This window comes from Symsagittifera roscoffensis, chromosome 9 (assembly GCF_963678635.1).
Source record: "Symsagittifera roscoffensis chromosome 9, txSymRosc1.1, whole genome shotgun sequence".
In the NCBI taxonomy this organism is placed as follows: Eukaryota; Metazoa; Xenacoelomorpha; order Acoela; family Convolutidae; genus Symsagittifera; species Symsagittifera roscoffensis.
Genome location: NC_087070.1, coordinates 7,162,918 through 7,188,844, shown reverse-complemented (window position 1 = coordinate 7,188,844; position 25,927 = coordinate 7,162,918). Strand labels below are relative to the sequence as shown.

Sequence of the window (25,927 nt, the reverse complement as noted above, 5' to 3'; positions counted from 1 at the left end):
TGCAGAAAGAGGGAAGTTTATAATTAAACAAGGACGGGATCTTGGCTTGCAAGAGTAGAGAAGAGGACAAAGTCCTGTACAAATAGAATGCGATAGTGTTGCCGCAACTATATCAATCGGAACTTTTATTCAGGTCGCATGATCAAATTGGTCATCAGAGGATCGATAAAGTATACCAGAGGATCCTGAAACCCTTTGAATAGCCTGGGAAGAAGAAGGCATGCAAGAAGTGGGTAACAGCATTTGTGTCATGCCAACAAGAGAAGGATTTAAGGAAATTGCGATTTCCTTTGCAGTCGATTGAGTCATCTGAGTTCAATGAGGTGGTACAGAATGACCACCAGAAGATATGCATGACAGACAATGGCTACAATCAGGTTCTGGTGATAATCGATCACTTCACGAAATATGCAGAGGCCGTCCACTGCATAATTGCCTCAGCAGAAGAGGCATGCGATCATTTGATCAATACAAGGACAGCGAGGCATGTATGTCCAATGACATTCCAATCGCACAAGGGAAAAAATACTGTGGGAGAACTTACTATCGTTTCATATCAAACTTTCTCGAAACTTTCTGCTCCGGACGTCACAAACAATGACAGGATCATAGCTATCGACAATTCGGTGACTGCTTTAAGAAACTCCCTTATCAGGTAGTGAGAGAGTGCCGGGTAGACTTTCGCCAGGAAGGAGACGGTCCATCCAGCTCCCAACTCTTGTAACATTCTGTCCGTTCTGTCGAAGCCTTCTTCTCCTCTCGCATTCTGTACCCAGAATGACTCAAGCGTTACCTGGCACATCCTATTCACAAGTTCAGCTGATTTTTTTCCCGCATTTTCCGCTAATTCTAATTCTTTTACCAGATAGCTAAGAAATTTCGTGATTATCGCTGGGCCTCGCTCCAAAGCGCCCATACCCAATGCTGCTATTCTAGGAGTCCATGCAGCAACTTATTGGCCTCTGGATTTGTTCGCAAAACCAAAGGCTCCAAGTGAGCTTTCGTTTCTTTGGAGTTTTGCCTCTTTTCTCCTTCTTCTTTGATCTTCATTTCGCTGAACCATAGGTCCATAGACATCCCTACTATCACTCGATGCTTGTCGTGGATTCCTGGCTTCAATTTGAGCTGTCTGCTGAAATTGCACTGTTCCAATCCCAACACTTCATCCAACACTAGCATATGTAGCGAATGGTCTTTGAACCCTCTCATAGCGTTTGAGATATCCGACCATACCGCCGGCAATTCTATCCGAAGTGGTCTCAGTTTTCTCGCTTCCACTTCGCGGTTCGGGCAGTTCTGATTACATCATACTTCCCGTCCGAGAGTATTGCTACCATTGCTTACACGAACTTTAATCCTTGTTTATATCACGGAGACAACGCTAATACTGCTTTTGATGTTATTTTCTGGAATGCGCCTTCTTTCAACACATCCATTATCTCGCCCACTGATTCCAAAATGTCTTTTTTGTTGCTGGCCTTACTGCACCTTCCGCCGTTGTAGGCTCTCTGAGTCTGCTCAGGAAACCCCTACTATGCAAATGATCGTTTATGCCGGCGAACCCGATAGTTATCGCGTTCATTTCGGTTTGTCATTAAACCCCGATGGAGCCCATGGAGCACATATGGAGCCTATGGAGCTCACGTTAGCGCAAGCCCAGGTCGGCTCGCGCTACCGTCAGACTAAAAAAACAAGGGATTGCACAGAGTCCGAGCTCGCAACCACTGATATCTTTGTTCTCCTCATTTCTGCTTTATCATATGCTGCGAAGATAGTCTCGTCTATTCAAAATCTCAGCCCGCCGCACATCTTGCGCTGCTGATTTTGGATAAGCTCTTTCTTTCACGTAATCTGGAGGTGTCCGCACTTGCTCAAACATCTTCACATGTTGTCCTTTTGGTGCTCTAGTCGTCAATAATCTTCCAGGCCTCTCTTTTCTATTTTGTTCGCTATGGTTCATCGTCACGTCCTGTAAGGGTCTGGCATTTACTGGACCCACGGTGTTCTTTGAGGGCAGTCCCTACAGGTCAGAAAATCGCAATGCCATTGTGGAGCTAAAGTTGATTCCCGCTGCTATCGACCAGTCCACTCCCACAATCGAGTACAGCCCGTTTACAGAGAGTTTCGACCCATTCAACACTCTTATCGCATCATCTGCAAGTTTTACCTTGCATGCCAGGAAGACGGTATAAAAACATGCTAGGGTGACGGTATGGGTCTCGACTACATCAAACTACTTTTGTCAGGACGTCGTTCCCTCCGGCTCGTACTCGTCGTCTCAGCTCCCGAGGTGCCTGAGGTCGTGTCCCCTTTTGGACTGATGGGCCCCAATCTCCGTCGAGGATAAATAGTCCTCCTCGCTGGTGCCTCGCCTAGTCGATCTAATACGTCTGACCTCTTCCCTTGCTCGCTGGAGCTCTGCGGCACCTGTGGCACTCCTGGGACTGATCCCAGGGTGTCTCCAGATGCACTAAGGTCGAGATTTCCGGTACATTCGTGGCTTCTTCCACTAATTGCTCCTGGAAAACACGATTCATCCAGCCTTGTCCCAAAATCTTGTCAAAGTGTATCCCATCAGTGGTGAATCTGTTTTGATCCATAGCTCTCAGTTCATGCTCATTCGTCCAGCATTGCGACTTGCCAGACTTCGCACGTTGTTCTTTCATCTGATGACTCTTTCATTGTGCCTTCTTCCAGTGGACGATAGCATCCTCGCACTTTATTTTCTGCCATAGCGTGGTGAATAGGCATACCATCATCGACTCCGACTGAGCTTCTTCCTCGTCTGAACTCCCGGAAACGTTGTTTGTGCCTATCGAAATCATTATATCCGGAATTCTTCCTGGGTTCATCAATTCCCCCATGCGATATATCTGGGCTACTGTGGCGCCTCCAAATGCCATCATCGTAGTGATCCATGAGGTTCTTAAGTTCTGTGAAACTCTCCAACAGAATATTGCGCAATATCAAATGTGACGTTCCGAGGGGCGGTTGCTGTATGTTCATTGCTGGACTCCACGTCGATCGGTTAAAACATGCTCGCATGTCCGTGTCTGGAATTCCTGTGAAGTTGTTCTTGAGCTGGTTATTTTTTTGTATATCAAACACGCGCGAAACATTCTTCATGGGCATCTCCCTTATCTTCCTGTCAGGAGCTTATGAGGTATTTGTTTTCTTCATCGCTTCCGAAGAGAGCTCTACTCTGCCTGTATCATCAATCGTTTCACAGGGTACAGTCACCCCAGAACCTTGCACACTCGTGTTGGCTACAAGCCGACCAGCTGCTTCTACCAGCTCTCGCATGGTCTACTCCACGCCTGGATCACCCAGGGTGTCACTTGAGTCTAGGACTGTTAATCTGCGGCTGCTGTTGGGATCTGCACTTACGTTGTCTGGCTTAGTTCGCGAGGCTCCATCGGGGACTGCCCACGAAGAGCATCCCTTGCAAGTATGGTTATTTCTACCGCTGTCGTTAATGCTAGCCGTTCCAGTCGCTCCTTAATGACAAGGGAAGCTGAGCAAAGAGAGACACTACTGAGAGATGATATGGAGAAACCACGAAGTCAGCAAGAGCAGACTCTTGGGACTCTCGACACGAGAATAGACGCGATGTTAGGGAGGCGCACTCAAGCTATAATGTACAGGTTAGATGGGCTCCTAGGAGACAGGAGTGGGTCGAGAAATAGAGGAACAAACTCGGGAGAGCTCAACAAGGAGCCGAGGGTGAACTTCAATGAACAATCTAATAGAGGAAGGACATATGGATCCACGAGAGCAAAAGGCAGTTCATCCAGCTATGTCACCGAGAATTATAGGCCGAGGGGCCCAACGAATATCAGAGGGAATTCAACTAGTAGCAGGCCGACCTCAAATGAACGACCAATGCGAGACGCAAATGCGACTAGGAGAAGCGATTCCACAAGCTAGAGTCACGCGAATCAAGGAAGAAGTCAACCCAGCGACTCGAACAGGAGGGGAATTCCGTAGCCTTAATCAGAGGGCAACAACGATCAGGCGGGGCATTTACGTGATGCAATGGCTACAGCCTTTGAGCCACTGAATAGGTCCTTGGAAACTTTCCTGGCGAGGTTATCTAGGACCAGTGAACGCAGCGAAATGTCCAGAAGAGTATTTAAGAAACCAAGATGTTAGAAAGACGAATCTGACGGCTGTATAGATACCTGGATAGAGGCCATGAAGCTCCATTTTGAAGAAGAAGACTTGGCAGAAAGACAAGAATGCAGTGCGCTCACCAGCAACCTAGAAGGGACAGCCCTGAATTGCGCGATGGCCGGAAATCAGTATCAGCGGGACACAGCTGAGAAGATCTTCGAATTCCTGTCGAATCGTTTCGGATCAGGGGTGCAAGGACACCTCGAAGCAATCAGAGATCGACACCTACTCAGACAGGAACTTGAGCACAGGACCAGAAATGTCAGAATTAGCGATCCACACATTACTAGTGGAGACTCGAGCAACAGACTTGGACAGGGAAGTATATCAAGACCCTGACAGTGATCGCTACCTGGTACCCAGTGAAATAGTCTTTGACAATGCAGCTGATGACCTAGAAATGATAGCGGTACCGAAACGTTCGATGAGCTTGTTACCGCAGAAGGAAGCAGTTAAGACTGACCTTCAACCGTTCAGACAAGAGACAGAGCCATTGGCGAAAATTTGTTGCGTTAAGATGGAAGGTGACGCGCATCAGCCCGATGAGCTGAATAGTCAATTGAGGTCATGAAGACATAATTGAAGGCAAGATACAGACTCTCGGACCTACTGCGAGCGCAGAGGAATGGCCGTAGCAACTTGAAGAGGTGGATCGAGAATGGGGCACCAGACAAAGGAGATCTGGAAGAGGACAGTTACCTTTTCCTAAGACAATACTTTATGCAGAAAGAGGGAAGATTATAATTGAACAAGGACGGATCTTGGCTTGCAAGAGTAGAGAAGAGGACAAAGTCCTGTACAAATAGAATGCGATAGTGTTGCCGCAACTATATCAATCGGAACTTTTATTCAGGTCGCATGATCAAATTGGTCATCAGAGGATCGATAAAGTATACCAGAGGAGCCTGAAACCCTTTGAATAGCCTGGGAAGAAGAAGGCATGCAAGAAGTGGGTAACAGCATTTGTGTCATGCCAACAAGAGAAGGATTTAAGGAAATTCCGATTTCCTTTGCAGTCGATTGAGTCATCTGAGTTCAATGAGGTGGTACAGAATGACCACCAGAAGATATGCATGACAGACAATGGCTACAATCAGGTTCTGGTGATAATCGATCACTTCACGAAATATGCAGAGGCCGTCCACTGCATAATTGCCTCAGCAGAAGAGGCATGCGATCATTTGATCAATACGGACTCTGGTGTCGATGTTGAGGGTGTATTGTTCCAGATACAAGACTGATTGGGATAGATACCTTCCACAAGAGATGGAAGCTTATAAGAGCACTCAAAACTCCACCACGGGAATTAGTTCGCACATGAATAATGACTGGACACGAAAAGTCTTTGCCTTTGACTTTTTTTAACCCAGATTATGAAGGAAAGAAAACATCACCACAAGTTTATGTAAGGATATGATTAGACGCCAACAAGAACTGAACTACTTTTGCAGACGAAACACGCAGCAAGCACAAGCAAGGCAGAGGAAAAGGTTTGATAAGAAAGCAGCTGGTGCAAAAGTTTACTCAGTAGGAGACTACGTATGGGTATTTCAAAACGCCATAACCCCGAAAGGAACCAAGAGTTTCCCAAAGAAGTGGAGGGGACCGTTCATGATAACGGAAGTGCACCAGTAGGTACGTTTTTACAGACTGAGTACCGGTCGAGCTGCGCACTTTGAGAATATTAAACCACAAAACGCATCCACAGAGGACTGGTGCTGAAGACATGGAAGACGGCGATTATCTGATGATGGACCCTGCCTACGAGGTCAATGAAAAAGGTACCAGGGAAAAGAATGACGGGAATGAAGCCCTTGGAGAAGTAATAAGTCCGCCACTGGACCTGGATCCCAGTTGAAGCAGATGAAGAAACCTTACCCTACGCAGAAGAGGACTGGGAGTAGACCCCGAACAGATAGAGTTTCCCAAGAATTTGGTACCAGATCTACCGTTTTCAATGCAGACACGCAGAGTGACAGGACAAGACCCGCAAAGAAATATAACCCTTACGGAGAATTTTTTGTACTGGACAGGATAGACCTGAAGAAGATAGTTGAAGAATTGGTGGGTGTAGAGGAAATACCCGTGTCAGGGGACATAGACATACTCGATGACCAAGACGTGGAGTGGGTCGACGACCGGTCTTAACCTGAAGTACAATTTGACGTTGAGCAGCAGCAGTTGTACAAACAAGAATTGACCAACCTGCGCGTCCTGAAGTGGCTGAACGAAATGACATCGGACCCAAAAGAAATCAGTGTCACGATTCAAGACGTAGACCGCGAGAGCATGAAATACACAAAAAAAGTCAGGGATGATCCTTCTTGGGCAGCACAGGAAAGGCAATTACTCATTCCGGTGTCCAATCCGATTTTAAAATCCGGTATGCGATCGACGGGAATGTCGATGGATATTTTGGTCCGGGGAGTTGGGGTAGGACCGGTCGATCTCTTCTCGCAGGTTTTCTCTCTCAACGTGAACTGCTCTGCTGTCCACTATCCTATCCTCACCCATGCTGTCCACTATCCTGGTCAAGGCCTCTTCGATTGATGCCCCGTTGTCCACTAATAGCGTCACTACTGTTGGCGTTACCCTCTTGGTTCCAGGCAGTTTAGTGCTGGTCGAGACTCGAGTTGTACCTCTCTGTCTCGGTGTTTCTTCATAATCCGCCTCCGGTTCCGCTGGTGGGATACTTGACTCTTTGTTCCTGTTCTTTCCGGATTGCACCTCCGAGTTTGTCTTGGTCATAAACTCTGTTGACTGCTGTCTTCCATCTACAGTCTTGTTTATTTTCCTGACCACACCAAACTGATCCGAAGAGCCAGTCTGCCTGTTGGTGATGTCCTTGTTCTACTGGAGTAGATTCACTTGTTAACCTTCTGTCCCCATTCCCTTCCGTTCCACGTCCCGCCCGATTCTCATCCAGGGCAGGCTTTGGATGTATCTTTACTTCTAACATTGCCTTTTGGTCTTCCCAGGACTTTTGACTCCTTGTTTTAACCATTCCGCCTGGAATTTGCTTCCTTTTGTTGGTCCGAGTCCATGCGATCCTTTCCACAAAAGGGTTGTTCCTTCATTTTCTTTGTTTCTTTGGTATAAATTGCCTAAAACTATTAATTAGTTTAGGTATCCTGGACTTGTCTAGACTCATTTTCAATTTGTCACTTCTTAATGCCTATACACTCAATTCGATTGCTAGTGTCCTTCTAGTTTGACTATTGATAATAATAACACAACACAGTAAACTTAAAAATATTCTATTAAATAGTGACCACTAATCCTTGAATGTTATCAGGGTACAGCGTGTAATTAATTTATTCACAATAATCGATTATCGGTCGTAAGATTTGAGAACTAGCACAATATGATGATATCATTCAATTTAAAGATAGTGTACTCCCTGCCCAATCAAGCACAAATACTATTGAATTAAAATCAAAAATAACAAAATCAGAATATTTCTATCAAAAACGTATGTGTTTTGTACTTTTAGTTGGTTGCAGTACAATAGTCGAACGAACTTGTATTCTAAAGAAAGAGCTTTCCCTCTTTGTTGCTGCACCAAACAGACAAAACTTTAGGGCAGTAATTTTCTCAAATGGGCGTCTATTGCACCCACCAAGTCCTGTGTTACCTATCTGCCTTCAGATTGCCCGAGCTAGACCTAAGAAAACTCTCAAGGCTATCACTTTTTCAAATAAAAAAAATTGGATTTCAATCCAAATAAATTAGTGTTGAGCTCTGTTTTCTGTAAGACTTAGAGTCGCGAGTCTCCGAGTTTAGACCTGTTTTTCTTTTGCTATGGTCTTTTAAAAATTTCATTTAAAGGCAAGTTACCAGTGCAGTCACACCTTCCTGCCTGATTTCCATTATCCTAATAATATTCAATATCTAACTTGTTTTCGTCTACGTACGTTTTAGGATCCCTACAACCACATTCGTTATATTTTGAAAATTTTTATTTCTAGGACCTTTCTGGGTTGACAATTGTAAGACCCCTCCGAATTGGCAAAAATAGGACACCTCGAAATTGGCGAAAACAGGACCGCGAATTGGCCCACCCGTCACGCTACGTAAGTTTTCGGTCTTGACTAGGTTGAAAAACAAAATCCAGGAACTCGGAAGGCTTCTACGTTCCAAACTGCCCTTCCTCCCTGAGCTAAGGGCCTTATTTAGAGCATCCACTCGGCGCGGAGTGCTCGTAAACGGTTCTGCCGATCATGATGTAAAAAAGAACAACACCCACAAGCGCCATGAAAAGATATATGTAACATTCACCCGGAAGTACATATCGACGGGAAAAAAGCTAGGTTATGAAACAACTGGCTAGCGTCTAAACACAGCTCTACATGATTTGGACAGTCTCTGCCGAAGTCAATTCTCTAAGTGGTCCTTTAATATCGGATCGGCAAAATCAATTCTGTTTTGGGCTATCGGGCAGAACGCGCAGAATAACTTAGCTACATGCAAAATAGTGAGCTCATGGCTGGGTTCCCAGACCACGAGGTCTCTCCTGAAAATAGGGCTACTACATATTTTTTATTTTACTTTTGTTTATGTTCAGTAGATAAAAAATAAAACATCATATCCATCGGAGATGGATCAACCCTTTCCCTCAACTCCTAGCTTCTCATTATCTGAAATCAAATGAATATGTTTTTAAATCAATTCAGGACATACCCGGAAGCTAAAAGTTTAAAAAATACAGTTTCAGTTTCCTTCCCGAGACCCTTCCGTATTCTGGAATCCGGACGAAGAGCGGTCTTGTTGTCCTTCTAGAAGGATGATAAAATCCTCTCGATGCCCTTCCTATTTCTCGGGAATTCTTCAGTAACGGTTCTAGAGTTACAATCGTTACAATCCGGACAGCTTCTATCGTAATCTCTGTATAATTCACTCTTTTTCATTACTGTCGAGAGTTAATTCTGCTGTGTCGTAGTGAAAATCTGTCTTTTGATTTTCGCAGTTTTCAGTGTTCGCGAAATTTCAAGGTCGTGACGTGTCTTTTTTCTTAGACGAATTTTCAAAAAAAAAAAAATTTCGTCACTTCAAATTGACCTTTCCTAATTCGTCAAATCGCACGATTAGCACAGTTAATCTATCGAAACTGCTAATTTTCCACTTGGATGTCACCAATAAAAATTCGATCTTGCCATTGATTTTTGCGCCATTCTGGTCGAACGTCATAAAGCTGTGTTTAGACGCTAGCCAGTTGTTCTATAACCTGGCTTTATTTTCGTCGGTATGTGACATTCGACCAGAATGGCCAAAATGCAATCTCTGCGGAATTCGAAATTTTAGCAGCGAGCCTTCCGGATTGGTGATTATTAAGAATTAAGAACGTTATTTGAACGGTTGAACAAAGTGTGAAGGTTAAAGGATTCGGAAATTGCTGATTTTTAAATTTTCGAAGTGATTACGTAACATTTCTGAGAAACGTCAGAAACGGCCATTTTGGCAGAAAAGCTAGAAAACAACAGAACAACATTAGCTGCGATCACGAGAAGTACGGAAATTGTGAGAAAAAACGACAACAAATCGCGGAGTTAACAGAGAGCACTCCGAGTTGCAACTATTGTGTCGCTACAAAAGTTGCAAGGCCGTTGCAGACAACGGTGAAGGGTGGAGGACAGCCTTCCGGATTAAGAAGAAATCAAGATTAACGAGCTTGATTCAGTGGATTCAAGAATCCGGAAGGGTTTCGGAACTGAGATTTTTATTCTTTTATATAGACTTTTAGCTTCTTGTCATGTCCTGAATTGAATTTAATTAACAACTGGATTCATTTTGATAAGGATGAGAAGCTAGGAGTTGGGGGAAAGGGTTGATCCATCTTCGATGGAGATGATGATTTTTATCTACTGAACAAAAACAATAGTAATATGATAAATAAGTAGTAGCCCTGTTTTTAGGAGTGACCTCGTGGTCTGGGGATACTGAGACCCAGCCATGTGCTCACTATTTCTGCATGTAATTAAGTTAATTTGAGTGTTTTGACCGAAGCCGAAGGCAGTAACGTTTTTGTCGACCCGATGTTAGAAAAGACCACCGAAAGTACTGGCTTGGTAGAGACGGTGAAAAGCATATAAAGCTCTGTTTAGACGTTAGCCAGTCGTCTTAAGACTTAGTTTTATTTTCCGTCGATATGTCTCTTCCGGGCGAATGTTACATAGATGTTTTTATGGCGCTCCTGGGTGTTATTTTTTTTAACATCATGACCGGCAGAACCGTTAACGAGCACTCCGCGCCGAGCGGATGCTCACATTAACGCCCTTAATAGGCCTAAACCGCCGGGGCGGAAGGGTAGTTCGGAACGCGGAAGCCTTCCGGATTACCGTGGATAGCTTTTTAACTTAGTTAAGACCGAAAATTCACGAACCAGGAAGGGTGGGGGGATTCGCGGTCCCGTCGTTCCCTGAGGGGTTCGTGACCAAATAACTTAAAGATATATATAAAACCAAACAAAAAGTAGTATAGTACCCAGGAAAAACAAAAAACATTAAAAAAATAACCGAAAAAACCAAAAACAGTAAAAAAGTTAAAAAAAATCAGGAGAAATCATCCCCCCAGACAAGATGTGATCCGACCCTCCCGTTTGTTGTTGATAGATGTATTGTTATATTGTTGTTACAGGCATTTATATCAGTCAGGATCGTTACGATCAGTTTTGTAGCCCGTTTGTGAGGCTTGTACTGTAGGGTTATTTGAGCATTTAAGCACGTTAATGATAAATTGCGCTCAATCCGGAAGGGTCAGCTGATTTGCGCTCAATTCGGAGGGGTCTTGGGAGAAGACTGATCCGGCAAGCAGTACAAGGAGCAACAAGAAGGGGCTCAACGACAACAACAATCGACTGTTGGGTATCGTTAACAAGTTTTGTATCCCTTTTGGTACAAAAAATTAAGATAGCAATCTGTGGGGGGCTCGACAGTGCTGCACTGTAGTGACCCTTCACCGAACTGCGAATATCCGAGTTAAGCACCTTAATTCGGATATTAAACAAACCCGGAGGGGTATAGTATTACTAATATTATTACTTATATAGCCTATATTAAAAGTCTTATATCGTTTTTCAGTGAAAACAACGAAAACAGACCGGTTTTTAGGGTCAAAATAGCGATATTTTGATCCCCCCACAAGTCGCGATTTTTGAAATATCGATAATTTTTGAAACGGAAAAAAGCGCTAAAGTAGTGTGTTACATCGTAACTGCACTACCATAATAGATAGAACCGGTTAAGTTTAGTTCGAAAGTGGTTGGAACTATTTTGGTACCGAAAACCGAAATTTCGTGATTTTTGAGAAAACGAAACACTAAAAATTCAGAAAATTTTTTGAAATTTTTGAGTTAGAACAGTAAAAATAGTTGTTCGGACAACGTCCGCTAGTGAATCTACAAGTTTTAGAACCCGCTACCCGAAAGCCTTCCGGGTTACAGAGAAATCGAACTTAACGTGTTTGATTTGGTGGATTCATCAATCCGGAGGGGTACAGGTAGCATAGTTTTTCGCAAATTTTTTCAACTAAAGCGTTTTAGATCGGGTTTTTTGCATTGAACTAGAAAAGTATAGGCCTTCTGAGCTCGGATCAATAAATTTTAGGTCGAAAGGACCAGATTTGCAGAAAAAGTTAGGCGGAACCTATAAGAGATAAATTTTTGAGTTTAGAAAAAAGACGTTTTGGTTAATAACTTTGGAACTACTGAACAGATCCAGTTGATCTTGGTACCAATAGATCAGAAATTAGCTGAGCTTACTGATAGGGACAAAAGTTTTGCAAAAAATAAGCGTGAAAATTTTTTGAGATTGTTTTTAGCAAATTCCTCAATTTGGAAGGGTACACCCTTCACGTTTTATAAAATTTTTATAGAAAAGCCCTTATATCCCTACCAAAAGGTAATAGCGGTTGAATAAAGTAACTTTAGGCTGTTCCAGACGAAAAGGGAAGGCTAGGGGCACAGCAAAACCTTAATCGAGCCGAAGTTAGGCGAGCGATAAGACCCTTCACCGTTAGTGTGAATTGTCAAATAAGAGGCTTAACTTCAATCCGGAAGGGTCTAGGAAAGTAGTACATACCCTTCCTAGTTAATTGAAAAAGCAAAATTGCATCGGAAAACGTATCCGGAGGGGTATAGGTTGAAAGAAGGAAATCTCCGGAAAGCTACTTTTACCAATCCGGAGGGGTCAAAAATTTTTTCAAGTTAGGAGGGGTCCGAATCCGGAGGGGTCTTATAGTTGCTAATTCGTAGGGGTCCAAATCCGGAGGGGTCTTCTATTAACTAACTCAGAGGGGTCCCAATCCGGAGGGGTCCTATTTGTGCCAATCCGGAGGGGTATTATTTTATTAAAGGACTTAGGTAGACGGAAGAAAGACTAAAGTGAGAGGTATTAGGTTATTAGCAGACAGGCTAGGAATCAGTGACTGCACTGGTAACTTGCCTTTCAATAAAAACCAGACCAAAACAAAACAGGTCCGAACTCGGATATTCGCGACACTAAGTCGGAAAAAGAGCGTAATTCATTGGTGTGGATTGAAACCCAATACGTTTTTGTGAAAAGTGACTGCCCTGAGGATTTTAGTAGGTCTAGCTCGGGCAGTCCGAAGGCAGATAGGTAACACAGTACTCGGTGGGTGCAATAGACGCCCACTTGAGAAAATTACTGCCTTCAAAGTTTTGGTCTGTTTGGTGCAGCACCAAGCACGGAAAGCTTTTTCTTTAAAGAAACAAGTTCGACTATTGTACTGCGACCGACTAAAAGTACACTACACATACGTTTTTTTATAGAGGCATTAATATTCTGTCATTATATATTTTTTTTGTTTTTGATTTTAAATCAACTGTGCTTGATTGGGTAGTGAGTACACACTATCTTTTAAATTGACTGATAACATCATATTGTGCTAGTTTTCAAATCTTACGACCGATAATCGGTTAGTGTGAATAAATTTTATACAAACTGTACTCTGATAACATACAGGGATTCGTGGTCACTATTTAATAGAATCTTGTGAAACTTATTGTGTTGTGTCATTATTATTGTTAATAAAATTATAAGGTCACTAGCAATCGAGTTTAAGTGTATAGGCATTAAGAAGTGACAAATAGAAAATGAGTCTAGACTTGTCAAGGATACCAAAACGAGGTAATAGCTCTAGGGAATTCATACCTGAAAAGCAAAGAAAAACGATGACCGATCCTTTTGTGGATTGGATCAAGCGATCCCGGTCCGACAAAGGGGAGACGGTTTCAGGCAGAATGGTTGAAACGAGAAGTCAGAAGACCTCAGAAGAGCGTAAAGAACTGTTAGAAGTGGAGGTCAACACAGACCATGTCATGAACGACAACCAGGAAGTACATGGACTGGAAAGGAGAGGCAGAAGGCTGGCAAGTGAATCTACTCCGGTAGAACAAGGCCATGATTTTGCCACTTCCACCGGGACATTGGATCGAGAGGAGATGTCGGAACTGTCCGACATCTCAACTGAAGTAGCGGCGACGAGAAGGTCTCCGACAGACAACACTATGATGGCAGGCGGAACTGGGAAACAAACAACGTCATCATCGTTCTCAGAAAGAATGAAGAACACCTTTGGAAACATCTTTCCATTCACCATGGGAGGAGGCGCAGGGAACGAAGTTGAAACCCAGGAGGAAGAGGATGAAGAGGAGCAAGGGGACTTTGGATCTCAAGTCAGCCTCAATAGTTCGATCCAGGAGAATGAGCCATACTTCGGAAGAGAGACTGGAACCATGGACAAATTTGGTGTAGTGACAACGATAAGCAAAGAGGCAAACACACCGGGCCAGTCAAAAGACTTCGCGATTATGACGAGTTCAGAGCCACAAACTGGAGAGAGTAGAACCAGAGGGCTAGGCAACGCGTTAGCGGATCCTGAAATAGATAAGGAAAAGACGTCAAGACAGAGAGTCAAGGCCCGGATCTCGACCAGCACGAAGCTACCTGGGACCGACAGGGTTGCACCGCCACTAGTAACGCCACTCGTGAATAACGGGGCAGCACTAGAAGAAGCCTTAAACAACATAGTGGAAAGTTTAGGAGAGCAAAATGAACAGATGTCAATAAGGATGAGTGAACTAGAAAGAGCAGTTCACATTGAAAGAGAAGGCCTGCGGGAAGAAATAGACCGCAATAGACAAGAAGTTGGCAGGAGCGAAAAACGCTTGAAAGAATGAACGGACGAGCATATGGCGAAGAACTTGTCGCGAATGACAAGAGAAGCGGAACAGCGAGAGTTACGCTTAAGAGACGACATGGAGAAGTTAAGAATTCAGCAAGAGCAGTCTCTTGGGACTCTTGACACAAAGATAGACGCGATGATGGAGAGGCGAACTCAGGCTATCATGGATAGGTTGGACGGGCTACTAAGCAGCAAGAGTGGACCAAAAGAAGGAGAACCGAACTCGGGGGGTCCCAGCAGGGAACCGAGGGTGAACTTCAATGAACATCAAAAGAGGAAGACGTATGGATCCACTAGAGGCAGGGGCAGTTCATCAGGCTATGCCACAAGGGGTAATGGAACATGGGGCCCGAACAGTAGAACAAGTTCAACGGGGAACAGACAAACCTCTAACGAACGACCAACGCAAGGCACACATGCGACTGGGAGAAGTGATTCCGGCAACAGGGGGCATGCGAGCCCGAGGAGTCATGTGGGCCAAGCGGGAAACACTCAAGGCGATTCGGATTGCAGGGATGCACCGCATACAGAGCCTTCGACGAGGTGTGAGGACACTCAAGCGGGACACTCAAGGGATGCTACGGCAATGGCCACAGCATTTGAACCCCTAAACAGGTCTTTGGAGACATTCCTGACAAGGTTATCCAGAACCAATAAACGCAGTGAGAAGTCCAGAAGAGTCTTTAAGAAATCAAGATGCTATAAAGATGAATCTGATGGCTGCATTGATACCTGGATAGAGGTAATGAAGCTGCATTTCGAGGAAGAGGACTTGTCGGAGAGACAGGAATGCAGTGCGCTCACCAGCAACTTGGAAGGGACAGCCCTGAACTGTGTCATGGCCAAGAAGCAATATCAACGTGACACTGCTGAGAAAATCTTCGAAATCTTGTTAAACCGTTTCGGATCAGGCGTGCAGGGGCACCAGGCGATGATGCGCTTCGAGAAACGGAGGCAACGAGAAGATGAAACGATAGATAAGTTTCACGATGATTTGGAGATGCTGAGAAGACGCAGCCAACCGGATGAGTCAAACCGAAGGATGAACCTGGCCGTAGCCTCAAAATTCATCGATGGTGTGAAGAATGATGAACTTCGTACGATGCTAGCAACGCATTACACACCACTATCAACCAATGCGCCAACACCGGAGGAGTTGAGGCTCAAGTCGAAAGAGTATCTTTTGTTGAAACCTCTTTCGAGATCTGGATACTACAAGAACAATTATGGCAATTTTAACAACGGACCAGCAAACCAAGGGAACAATTGGTACAAACCGAGGGATGATATGGACAAGAGACGCTCTTGTGCCAATTGCAGTTCAACGGACCATCATGTGTCAGCATGCCCAGCTTACAAACAAGACATGAAAGCAATAGGCTTTGGCCTCGAGGACGAAGATGCGTCAGAATTGGACCATGAGGATTTCATGAGAGGAGTAATTGCAAAATTCGGACCGAGGTGTTTCTTTTGCAACTTGGAAGGTCATTTTAAATCAGATTGTCCGCAATTCTGGGATGCAGTGGCAGACATAAAGCATACAAGACATGAAGAAGCTTTGTCAGGCGTGAAAGCAGGCAAGGCTCGACTTTTGAGTGAAGCGGAGGCACGCAGAAAGGATAAACCTCAAGAGCTGGCGGCAAAGAAAATGCAAGCGGTAACAGAGGAGACACGTGAACCGGAACCAGCTGTTGTGCAGCAAAAGTTGGGAAATGAAAAATCACCAATCCGACTGAATAAAACTAGTGATTTGCAAAGAGTGTAAATTATTTCACGAGTTATAGATAGAAGTCAATTGATTTTTGTAAAAATGCGGTTTTAAATAAGTAAATCAGTTCAATCGTAGATTTAGTTCAAGTAGAAAGCTGAAATGTCTTTTTTAGACTTCAACATTCCGCCTCCCTTGAAGTATCTTCAATTTTCAGATCGTTGTTATGTCTGGGTACGACTATCCATTCACAGTGCACGAGACAAAGGAGAGAAAGAACAGGGCGGAGTCGGGCAGAGCACCACGTCTGCCTCCACATGGCGAGGTGCGAAGGTCCAGTAGGCGGGGCGCTGTCGACAGGGAGGACCTGCAGGGTTTCTTCGATTCAGTGACCAGAGGAGATCTGGGTTTCACTCCGATTCCTGTAAAGTCGTTGGATGAGATCCAGTCTTCAAGGAAGGAAGCTGCAATCGTGGATAGGGCAGTTCTGCGGTTTCCGAAAGCTGAGACTGTGAGTAGCATTTATTCCATTGTATCATAGTAGTAGAGTATAGCGGGTGTGCATCAATTGTTTGTTTTGTTTTAGAAGCAACTTAGTGGTCTTAAACGTATCAGTGACCTCAACGTAGAAGGGTCATTGTTCACTGGCTGGGAGGTTGGAGTTAACTGTCGAGAGACTCCTAGTGTGACAGCTAAGGGTGTTATTGGCGTCATGTCTGGAGGTCAGACCAGATGGCCAAAGCAGGTCTTTTCTTCTCTTCTCCAAGGTATTTTTGTAGAGTCCTCGTCCTTCCGGACTTTCCATCAAGACTTGGAGGATGAAGATGATGCTGTTTTGTGTCTTCTGGGGGGCCGAAAGTTGTGGCTGATGACATCTGAAGTTAATCTCTCTGGTGAACTTGAGCGCCTGGCCGGTAGCAATGATTCGGAGATGATGTTCACTGATGCTGCTAAGTATCTGAGGAACCTTGGTCCTCGGCAGAAGAAACTGATCCACTATGGTGTTCTTGAGGAGGGGAAAAGTTTGTATCTTCCATATGCGTGGTGCCATGCAGTTCTGACTCTCTGCGACGAAGAGAGGGTCTGCTGTATGTACTATGCGGAGATGCAAACTAGACTTTCCTTGGTAGCATCTGCGTGGAAGCGCTGCCAGCAACACTGCAGGGTCAACAAGCGAAGAGGACCAGATAACAGCAAATGACTGTTCAACGGTAAATATGTTAACTGTTATTCAATAAATGAACTAAATCTGACTGCACCATAAGTAAGGCGTATACAAGTGAAGTATTAACGGTATGAGTCATGAGCGAAAGTTTGTATACTTAGAAAAACATTTTATGCGAATTAATGGTTGTAAATCATTACAATACGACATCTTTGAATATAATTTAAAGGCAAATATAACATTCTAACAGTTTGACGTGATCAGAGAGCCTATTGTTAAATTCAAGACAGTAGCGTAGGCGTATCCTAGCTGTTTTCAGACAATAATTTTATTTTGGGTCATGAGGGTACAACCTCATACGAATTTTAATGCACGATTTAGCACAAAAATTGATGAAAATTTACATCATTTTCGACTTTTATGAACATACAACATTGGGAATTTACATGAAAGTGGTCAATATGAACGATTCAGACCATAATGCATTGCATAGGGGGTAATTTAGGTTCCTACTCTCAAAAGGGTCATGGGGGTACTACTTCTTAAAATTTGAAAACTGCACATTTTTGATATTTTTCGATTTTTTTTTAGCAATATAAAGTTCTTGTTTTAAATGAACTGCACATTGGATATGACTTGGTTGCTATACTGGTAGCTTCCGAAGCTTCGCGACTGGGCGTACGTATTCACCAGTTGTGGTCTTCACTTTTACCACTCGAACAATTGAGTCATTTCCAGGATAAACTTCTATGATTCGTCCAGTTTTCCATTCTAGCGGTCGTTCATTGTCTTCGGCAAGTAGGACTAGGTTGCCAACTTTAAATTCTGGGCCATCCGTGAACCATTTTTTCCGTATTTGTAGCGTTATGAGATAATCCTTTTTCCAAACTTTCCAGAAATCCTTGATCATATTCTGTAATAGTCGATATCGTACATTGGTTGAAACTTGGATGTCCGCAGAGGGAAGAGTTAGCAATGATTCCCCTATCAGAGAATGAGCGGGTGTCAGCGGAGTTGGGTCGTTAGGATCACTTGACATTGGATACAATGGTCGTGAATTTAAGACAGCTTCAATTTGATTGAGAATTGTAATAAATTCTTCAAAACTGAGACGTTGCAGTCCTATAACTTTTCGCATATGTCTCTTCATACTTTTTACAGCTGCTTCCCAGAATCCTCCGAAGTGAGGAGCACGAGGAGGGATGGTGACCCATTCAGTTCCTTGGCTATTGACGAAACTAACAACTGATTTGTCCGTTCCATTTTTGTCGAGCAGTTCCTTGATTTTGATCAGATCATTTCGAGCCCCGATAAAATTGCTTCCATTGTCACTTAAGATCTTCTCAGGTTTGCCACGGCGTGCAGTAAATCGTTTCAATGAAAGGATGCATGCTTCTTTGGTTAGACGAGTAACCATTTCCAAATGAATAGCTTTTGTCGCGAGACAAACAAAGACGGCAACATAAATTTTTGAGACCTCTGCTTCCTTAATTTCAAAGGGACCAGCAAAGTCTATTCCACATTGAGCAAATGGTTTTGCGGGTGTTATTCTTTCTGTAGGAAGATCAGCCATGAATTGAGAAGTAGGTTGCTGACTAAATCGGACACATCTCATGCATCTTTTAATGAACTGTCGAACTAGATCACGGCCTCCGATTATCCAAATTTCCTCTCTCATTGTGTTCAGTACTAATTGCCCCCCGCCATGAAGAGTATCTTCATGATATTTGCGTATAAGTAGGGATACTAAATCAGATTTTTTTGAAACGAGTATTGGAAACTTCTTGTCTGTTGGGTAGTTCGATTGTGAAAGTCTGCCTCCAACTCTTAGTAGATCGTAATCCTTGTCGAAAAACGGACTAAGATTGAGTAGTTTCGATGTTTTACTCAGCTCCCCTTTCACCTTTAGACAATTTAGCTCTGATTTGAAGTGTATGTCTTGGTCTAAACGAAGAATTAGCATTTTTGCCATAATTCTATTTTTAGGACTAAGACAATCTTCTTCAAGTTGTACATCAGATGTCCGCTTAGATCTGAGCCGCTTCCGATAGTTTGTCGATACTCTATGCTTAAGATGTTCAACAAATGATAGTACATAGCATGCGATGCGTACTGTCTTGTTCCAAGTGCTGTAGTTCTTTAAACGAAAAATTCCATCCGTCATTTCTTCGTTTTGAGCATGATTTGCGAGAACAGTTCGAATTTGTTCACTTTCTGCATTAGTCTTGGCTTTGACGGTTCGTTTTTCAGGTGCTTCAACTAGAGATGGTTTTAGGTTGGGCCAGTGCCTTTCATCTTTGGTCAGCCAATCTGGTCCATTCCACCAGAGTGAGGAACATATTAATGTGTCAGCTAATACACCACGAGAGGCTAAATCAGCTGGATTTACTGCTGTTGGCACGTGTTTCCAATCACTTCTGGGTAGGGTCTCTTGTATTTGTGAAACTCTGTTTGCAACAAAAGTGTTCCACGTTCTTGGAAGTTGAGCAAGCCATTGCAAGACAATTGTTGAATCAGTCCAGGCGTGTGAAGTTATCTTGAGATTTGTTTTCCTCAAAATTGAATGAACTGATTTAAGAAGTTTGGTAGCTAAACTTGCACCGCAGAGCTCTAATTTGGGAACAGAGATTGCTTTGACCGGAGCAACCTTTGTTTTGGAGGTTAGTAGATATGCAAAAGTTTTGCCATCATCATTGGTAATTCTTGCATAGATTGCGGCTGCATATGCTTTTTCGGAAGCATCACAGAATACGTGAAGTTGAACCTCCTTTATTGGATGTGAGCTCATAGATCTTGGTATTCGTAGTTTCAGTAGTTGAGGCAATGTTCCGGTGAGCTCATACCATTTTTCCTTGGTTTTCTGATCGACTTCAGAATCCCAATCAAAACCTTGGACCCATAGTTGTTGCATGAGACATTTGAAATTGATGATGAATGGAGCTAGCCATCCCATCGGATCAAACAATTTTGAGATTGTGGACAGAATAGTCCTCTTTGTAAGCAGTTTCAGCTCTGGTAAGGCAGTTGAAAAACAAAAAAATGTCCTTATTGGGCTTCCAACTGACTCCTAGCGCCTTGATTTTGTATTCGTCAGAGAAAAGTTCCAGCACATCCGATTTTTCGCGGAGATGTTCTGGCAATCCTTCAATTATTTTAGCATTGCTTAAAGTCCATTTTCGAAGAGGGAATTCATAAGAGTTCAGCTCTTCGCACAAATCAGAGATGAGTTTTTTTGCTTCATGCTTATCATTAGCGCCACCAAGAAAGTCGTCTACATAGAAACAATTTTTGAGACTTTCTTTGATCATTGGGTTCTTAGATTGATTTGCTACTTCATTGAGGCATCTTGTTGAGTGAAACGCTGACGAAGCTATTCCATATGTAACACGTGTCATCCTGAGATGCTTGATTTCATCCGATTTATTTGATCTCCAAAGTATGCGATGGAAATCCTTCGATTTGTCCTCTAGAGCAACTTGTCGGTACATTTTTGCGATATCTGCTGACAAAGCAATTGGGTAGAACCTGAAGCGCATGATTATCGAGTAGAGGTCGTCTTGTACTGTGGGACCAACCATCAAAGTGTCGTTGAGTGATTGTCCGGTTGATGTTGTTGCAGATCCGTCGAAAACTACACGTAGCTTTGTGGTAGTAGAATCTTCCTTGAAAACGCAGTGATGTGGCAGATAATATACGCTATCAACTGGCTTTTCGATTTCTCCAGGCGGTATGTACTCCATATGCCCCATATCGAGAAATTCGTCTATGAATGCGGTATAGCGATCTTTAAGTTCTGGATTCTGTTCCAGTCGTCGCTCGAGATAATTGAATCTGCGTTTTGCTTGTGCTAAACTGTCGCCAAGTTGACTATTGGGCTTGAAAGGCAGCTGCACAGTGAATCGTCCATTTTGTAGTATGGTTGTTTCCTTAAAGTGAGATTCACATCGATCTTCTTCTGTTGTTGTCTTTTTGAAATCAGGAATTTCTTCTAATTCCCAAAATTTCCTTAGACTATCGTCAATAGACACATGAAATGACTTGAAAAAGGTTGTTGGAGGACCGGGTGTTCTGCCGCTAATCATCCAACCAAATAGAGTGTCACGTGCATAAAGCTTGTCTGTAAGCTTAATCTTTTCGCAGCCAACAATGTCGTTGTAGACATCACAGCCTAGGATTATATCGATTTCCTTTGGTTTGTCAAAGTCTGGGTCCGAGAGCTTAAGACGTGTGATATCCAAACTGTTCGGTATATTCACCCGTTCTCTGGGCAGGTAGCCAGAAAGTTTTTGAAGAGTGAAGGGTTTCAATATGTAGAGATTGATTCTGAGAATCCTTTGCTTCCAGATTGACAGAACCAGATTTCACAGTTTTTGCTCCTCCGCCAACTCGAGTTAGTTGAAGAGTCAATTTCTTGATTGGTAGCTTGAGTCGGTTAGCACAGCTGGTTGTAACGAAACAGCATTCAGATCCGCTGTCCAGTAAGGCTCGACAATTGTGATAACCGCCATTTGCAGTTTTCACCTCAATTAGTACAGTTCCCAGTATGGTAGTGGCACATGTACTAGTACCCCCATGACCCGTAAACTTATTTTCAGGTCCGGGTTGCTTGTTTGGGTCTGTATGGATGTGAAGTAACGTGTGATGACCCTTTTGACAGGTTTGGCACGTTGACTTCGACTTGCACTCATGATTTTGGTGTCCAAGGGACAGGCAATTGAAGCATAATCGCTTTGATTTGGCTTCTTGTCTTCTATTGGAAATTGACATTTCCTGAAATTTTGTGCATTGATACACGCGGTGATCACCACTGCAGCATGGGCAGCTGATCGTCTTAGCAGAGTTCGTGTGGTATGTCTGTACCTTGTCATCTTTCTTAGAATTTCCAGATTGGTCTGAACTTCCTTGATGATTTTTTCTATGAATTGAAGGTAACTGGAGGTCCTTCGTAGCTTCTAGGGCGCGAGATCGTTCCTCCAAGAACTTCTTCATCTGCTTGATTTTTGGCATGTCACTTCCCGCGCAGGAAAGTTCCCATTGTCTTCTAGTTTCAGAATCTAATTTCTTGGCCAAAACGTGAACCCAGATCAAATCGCATTGATCAATTTTTAGTCCAAGCCCTGTCAGTGCCATCGTGTTTTCCGTGTAGGTGTTAATCAAGCGACGTATTGAAGCGGATGACTCATGCTTCATTGGGGTGAATTCAAACTTGATTCCAAGTGAGCGTGTGAGATCATCTTGACATCAGCATATCGATCCTTTAGAAGTTCCCTTGCGACTGAGTAGTTCGCGTTTGTAGTAGGCAAGTGGGATAGCAAACGAAACGGTTCATCCTTGAGGGCACCCTTTAGGTATTGCAGTTTCTGAACATCAGACAGCGATGCATTTGAGTGAACTGCTCCATCAAAGGAATCTAAGAAAGGTAGCCATTGGTCATACCTTCCGCTAAATGTTGGCGAATTCAGTTTCGGCAACTTCAGGCAAGTATCTTGTTTTCGACCAGCACCACGTTGGGAAGTGGATTTGTAGGATCCGGTTCCGCTTGCGCTGTCGTCATCTTTGACCGATTCAGTTGAACATTTTCCTCGGTCATCTAACATAGTTGTGATCATTTCCATCAAACAATCTACTTGAAGGTAGATTTTCTCAGCTTCCTCCAACTCAACTTCAAGTGCATCTTCATCATCGTTTAGAAAACTTGAAATTCGCTGATTAAGCTCTTCCAGTTCCTTTTTCTTTCGTTCGCACATCGTGAGATTGGCCTTGAGAGTTCCAATTTCCTTGTAACTTAGAGCAGATGCCTCTTTGTCGAAGATTGCTGAGACGGCATTTTCCGATCGGGTAATGACACCGATGTTAGCACTTCTTGATCGCTTCAAAGCAGGAAGAGTGAGCGTCACGTTGCTCATGTCACTAGCAGGTGATGACATTTTTAACTTTCCTCTTTGTTTCTAATCTTTGGTTCGTTCGTGAGTCGCGTTGCACCAAAAATGTTGTGCAGCAAAAGTTGGGAAATGAAAAATCACCAATCCGACTGAATAAAACTAGTGATTTGCAAAGAGTGTAAATTATTTCACGAGTTATAGATAGAAGTCAATTGATTTTTGTAAAAATGCGGTTTTAAATAAGTAAATCAGTTCAATCGTAGATTTAGTTCAAGTAGAAAGCTGAAATGTCTTTTTTAGGCTTCAACACCAGCAACTGCGGCTGATGACTTCAAGATCGATTATAAGGCAGCCGCGAGGGATGCTCTAAATAGAGTGCAGCAGGAACTGGTGACGAAAGAGATCGAACAAAAAGTGAAACTTGAACTGGAAAATGAGAAACTTCAGGAGCAACTGAATACCTTCGAAGCAATGGAGTTCGAAGAAACGAAAGCACCTAGCAGTTTGAGCATGAAACTTAATGTGATCTCCGGCCAGAGGTTCGGCATGGTGCCGCAAGGAAGCAAGATACAGTCGATAATCTCAGTGGCTGGACACCAGGTAATAAGAAATCTGTGTGAACCATCCGAGTTCACTTTGATGCATTTGGACACATATGCAGATTATCTGAGGCAGGTGGAACCACGCACCGAGTCGAGAGCCGTGCGAGCACTACTAACGACGGGTGGCCCTCGCATGAAGAAACTTCATGGACGCTACGTAGAGGTCTATGGGCCGTATCAAGTAAGGCTGAACGTGGATGGAATCAGTATCTACACCAGGACTTATGTAACAACAGATGATGACCAAATGGGGCAGATCTATTTGGGAGAAGAGGAACTCAAGGTCCGCAGGATAGGCCATGACGCCATGATGGAACAAGACGCAGTACACATTGGGTATGAAGCAGATGTGACTGCACATCTGCTCGACACCAACGGAACAAAACTCGGAGTCACAGGGCTTCTGGACACAGGAGCGGTAGTGAGTGTGATGCCGATAAAAACTTGGGAAAGAATGGGCTTCACGCGGGAAGATCTAATTCCAACGAATCTCCGACTGGCCGCCGCCAATCGAGGAGCTATTTACGTAGCCGGAAGAACACCAATAACGGTCCTCCACATGGGAGGACGGGATCTTTGGATGAGCTTCCTGGTGGTAGAGAATTTGGACGACGCCGACCAATTCATCTTGGGCAGAGATTTTGTCAGGAATTTTGACGTGATGATTGACTTGAACAACGGTCTGATACGGATTAGAAACCCGGACCGAAAGTATGTTAAGAGACCAATTAATAGGATAATAACAGACAAAAACAAGGTACCCATTTTTTTGGATAGAAAAGTAAAACTACAACCAGGACAAGCTGCTGTAGCAATTTTTAGAATGAGAAATTTGAATTCGTTAAGTGATAGTAAACAGGTTTGCTTAGTACCGAGTCCAAATAGTCAGAGTTCGGTGATTTTAGGCCGGAGCTTCTCGGTAACGCGAAACGGACTGTGTGTCAGTGTGTTGTTGAACACACTGGACACCACGGTTTCAATCCAGCGTGGAAAGAAGCTTGGCTACGCTTTGCCGATGAGGACCGACTATGAGGAGACACAAAAATCGAAGAAATATAGTGTGAAAGACTGTCCTTATCATGCCAATAAAGATAAAATTTTAAAGAGGATTAATGAATTAAAATCTATTCATAAATTGTTTTCAATGAAATCCGAAACGGACGACGGCTTATCAAGCTGCTCGAATTTTCCGGAACGCCCCTCGTCATATGAAATAGAATCTGACAAACCGGTTTTACCAGAGATAGAACATTTAAAAGGGAAAATAGGTGAGGGAGATTTCGAAAAATTGCGGGACCTCCTAAATCGGAACGCAGATGTATTTTCAAAACATAAGGCGGATATCGGTTGCTGTAATTTCGTCGAACACGAAATCGAATTAGAAGAAGGCGCCGTTCCCCATAGGGAAGGCGCAAGACGAATGACGCCACACAAATGGGAAGCGTGCCGAGCGGAAATAGAAATGTTGCTTGAATACGACAAGATAGAACCCTCGAAATCGCCATGGGCTTGCGGGGTAGTAATGGCGAAAAAGAAAGGGGGGCAGCTTAGATTTTGTTGCGACTTTCGTTACTTGAACGCGATAACGATAAAAGATGCGTACCCGATACCGCCAATAGACGAGAGCCTATCTAAGCTTGGTGATGCCAAGTTCTTCACCACATAGGACTTAGGTTCTGCCTTCTGGCAGGCACCTCTGCGGATAAAGGACAGAGAGAAAACCGGATTCGCGTGCGAATTGGGATTGTACCAGTGGAAGAGGATGCCCTTCGGCTTGTGCAATGCAACGGCCACTTTTCAAAGACTGATGGCTCAGGCGTTGACGAGAGTGACCAAGAAGTACGGGAATCTCGTGATGTGTTACGTGGATGACGTAGTCATAGCGACACCGACCCTGGAAGACCACATTGATAGGCTCGATGAGGTCTTTGGATGAGGTCAAAAGAGCTGGATTGAAGTGCAAACCATCGAAATGTGAACTCTTTAGGGATTCGATTAAGTACCTAGGAAGAATGGTGGATAGGCATGGTGTGAGGCCGGACCCGGAAACAGTGGAAGCAGTGTTGACATGGAAGGCCCCCAGAACGGACACACAGCTGCTGAGCTTCCTAGGGTTTGCCAATTACTACCGAGAATTCATAAAAGGATACGCGGACAAGGTGTATCCGATGCAGAAGCTGATGCGCAACAAGGGGAA

General features: G+C 43.7%; 3 protein-coding genes across 3 annotated transcripts; all 3 read right to left on the bottom strand.

Annotated features, from left to right (window-relative positions):
* Positions 1 to 17,889: 17,889 nt before the first annotated feature.
* On the bottom strand, positions 17,890 to 18,663 carry LOC134854695 (uncharacterized). The gene has a single exon (XM_063871051.1). The coding sequence runs from the start codon at positions 18,661 to 18,663 to the stop codon at positions 17,890 to 17,892; it is 774 nt and encodes a 257-aa protein (XP_063727121.1).
* A 1,540-nt stretch (positions 18,664 to 20,203) lies between these two features.
* On the bottom strand, positions 20,204 to 22,376 carry LOC134854694 (uncharacterized). The gene is made up of 2 exons (XM_063871050.1): positions 22,107 to 22,376; positions 20,204 to 21,172 (listed from the first exon to the last, which is right to left on the bottom strand). The coding sequence occupies exons 1-2, from the start codon at positions 22,374 to 22,376 to the stop codon at positions 20,204 to 20,206; spliced, it is 1,239 nt and encodes a 412-aa protein (XP_063727120.1).
* Positions 22,377 to 22,432: 56 nt separating this feature from the next.
* LOC134854693 (uncharacterized) lies at positions 22,433 to 23,173 on the bottom strand. The gene has a single exon (XM_063871049.1). The coding sequence runs from the start codon at positions 23,171 to 23,173 to the stop codon at positions 22,433 to 22,435; it is 741 nt and encodes a 246-aa protein (XP_063727119.1).
* Between the last annotated feature and the right edge of the window lie 2,754 nt (positions 23,174 to 25,927).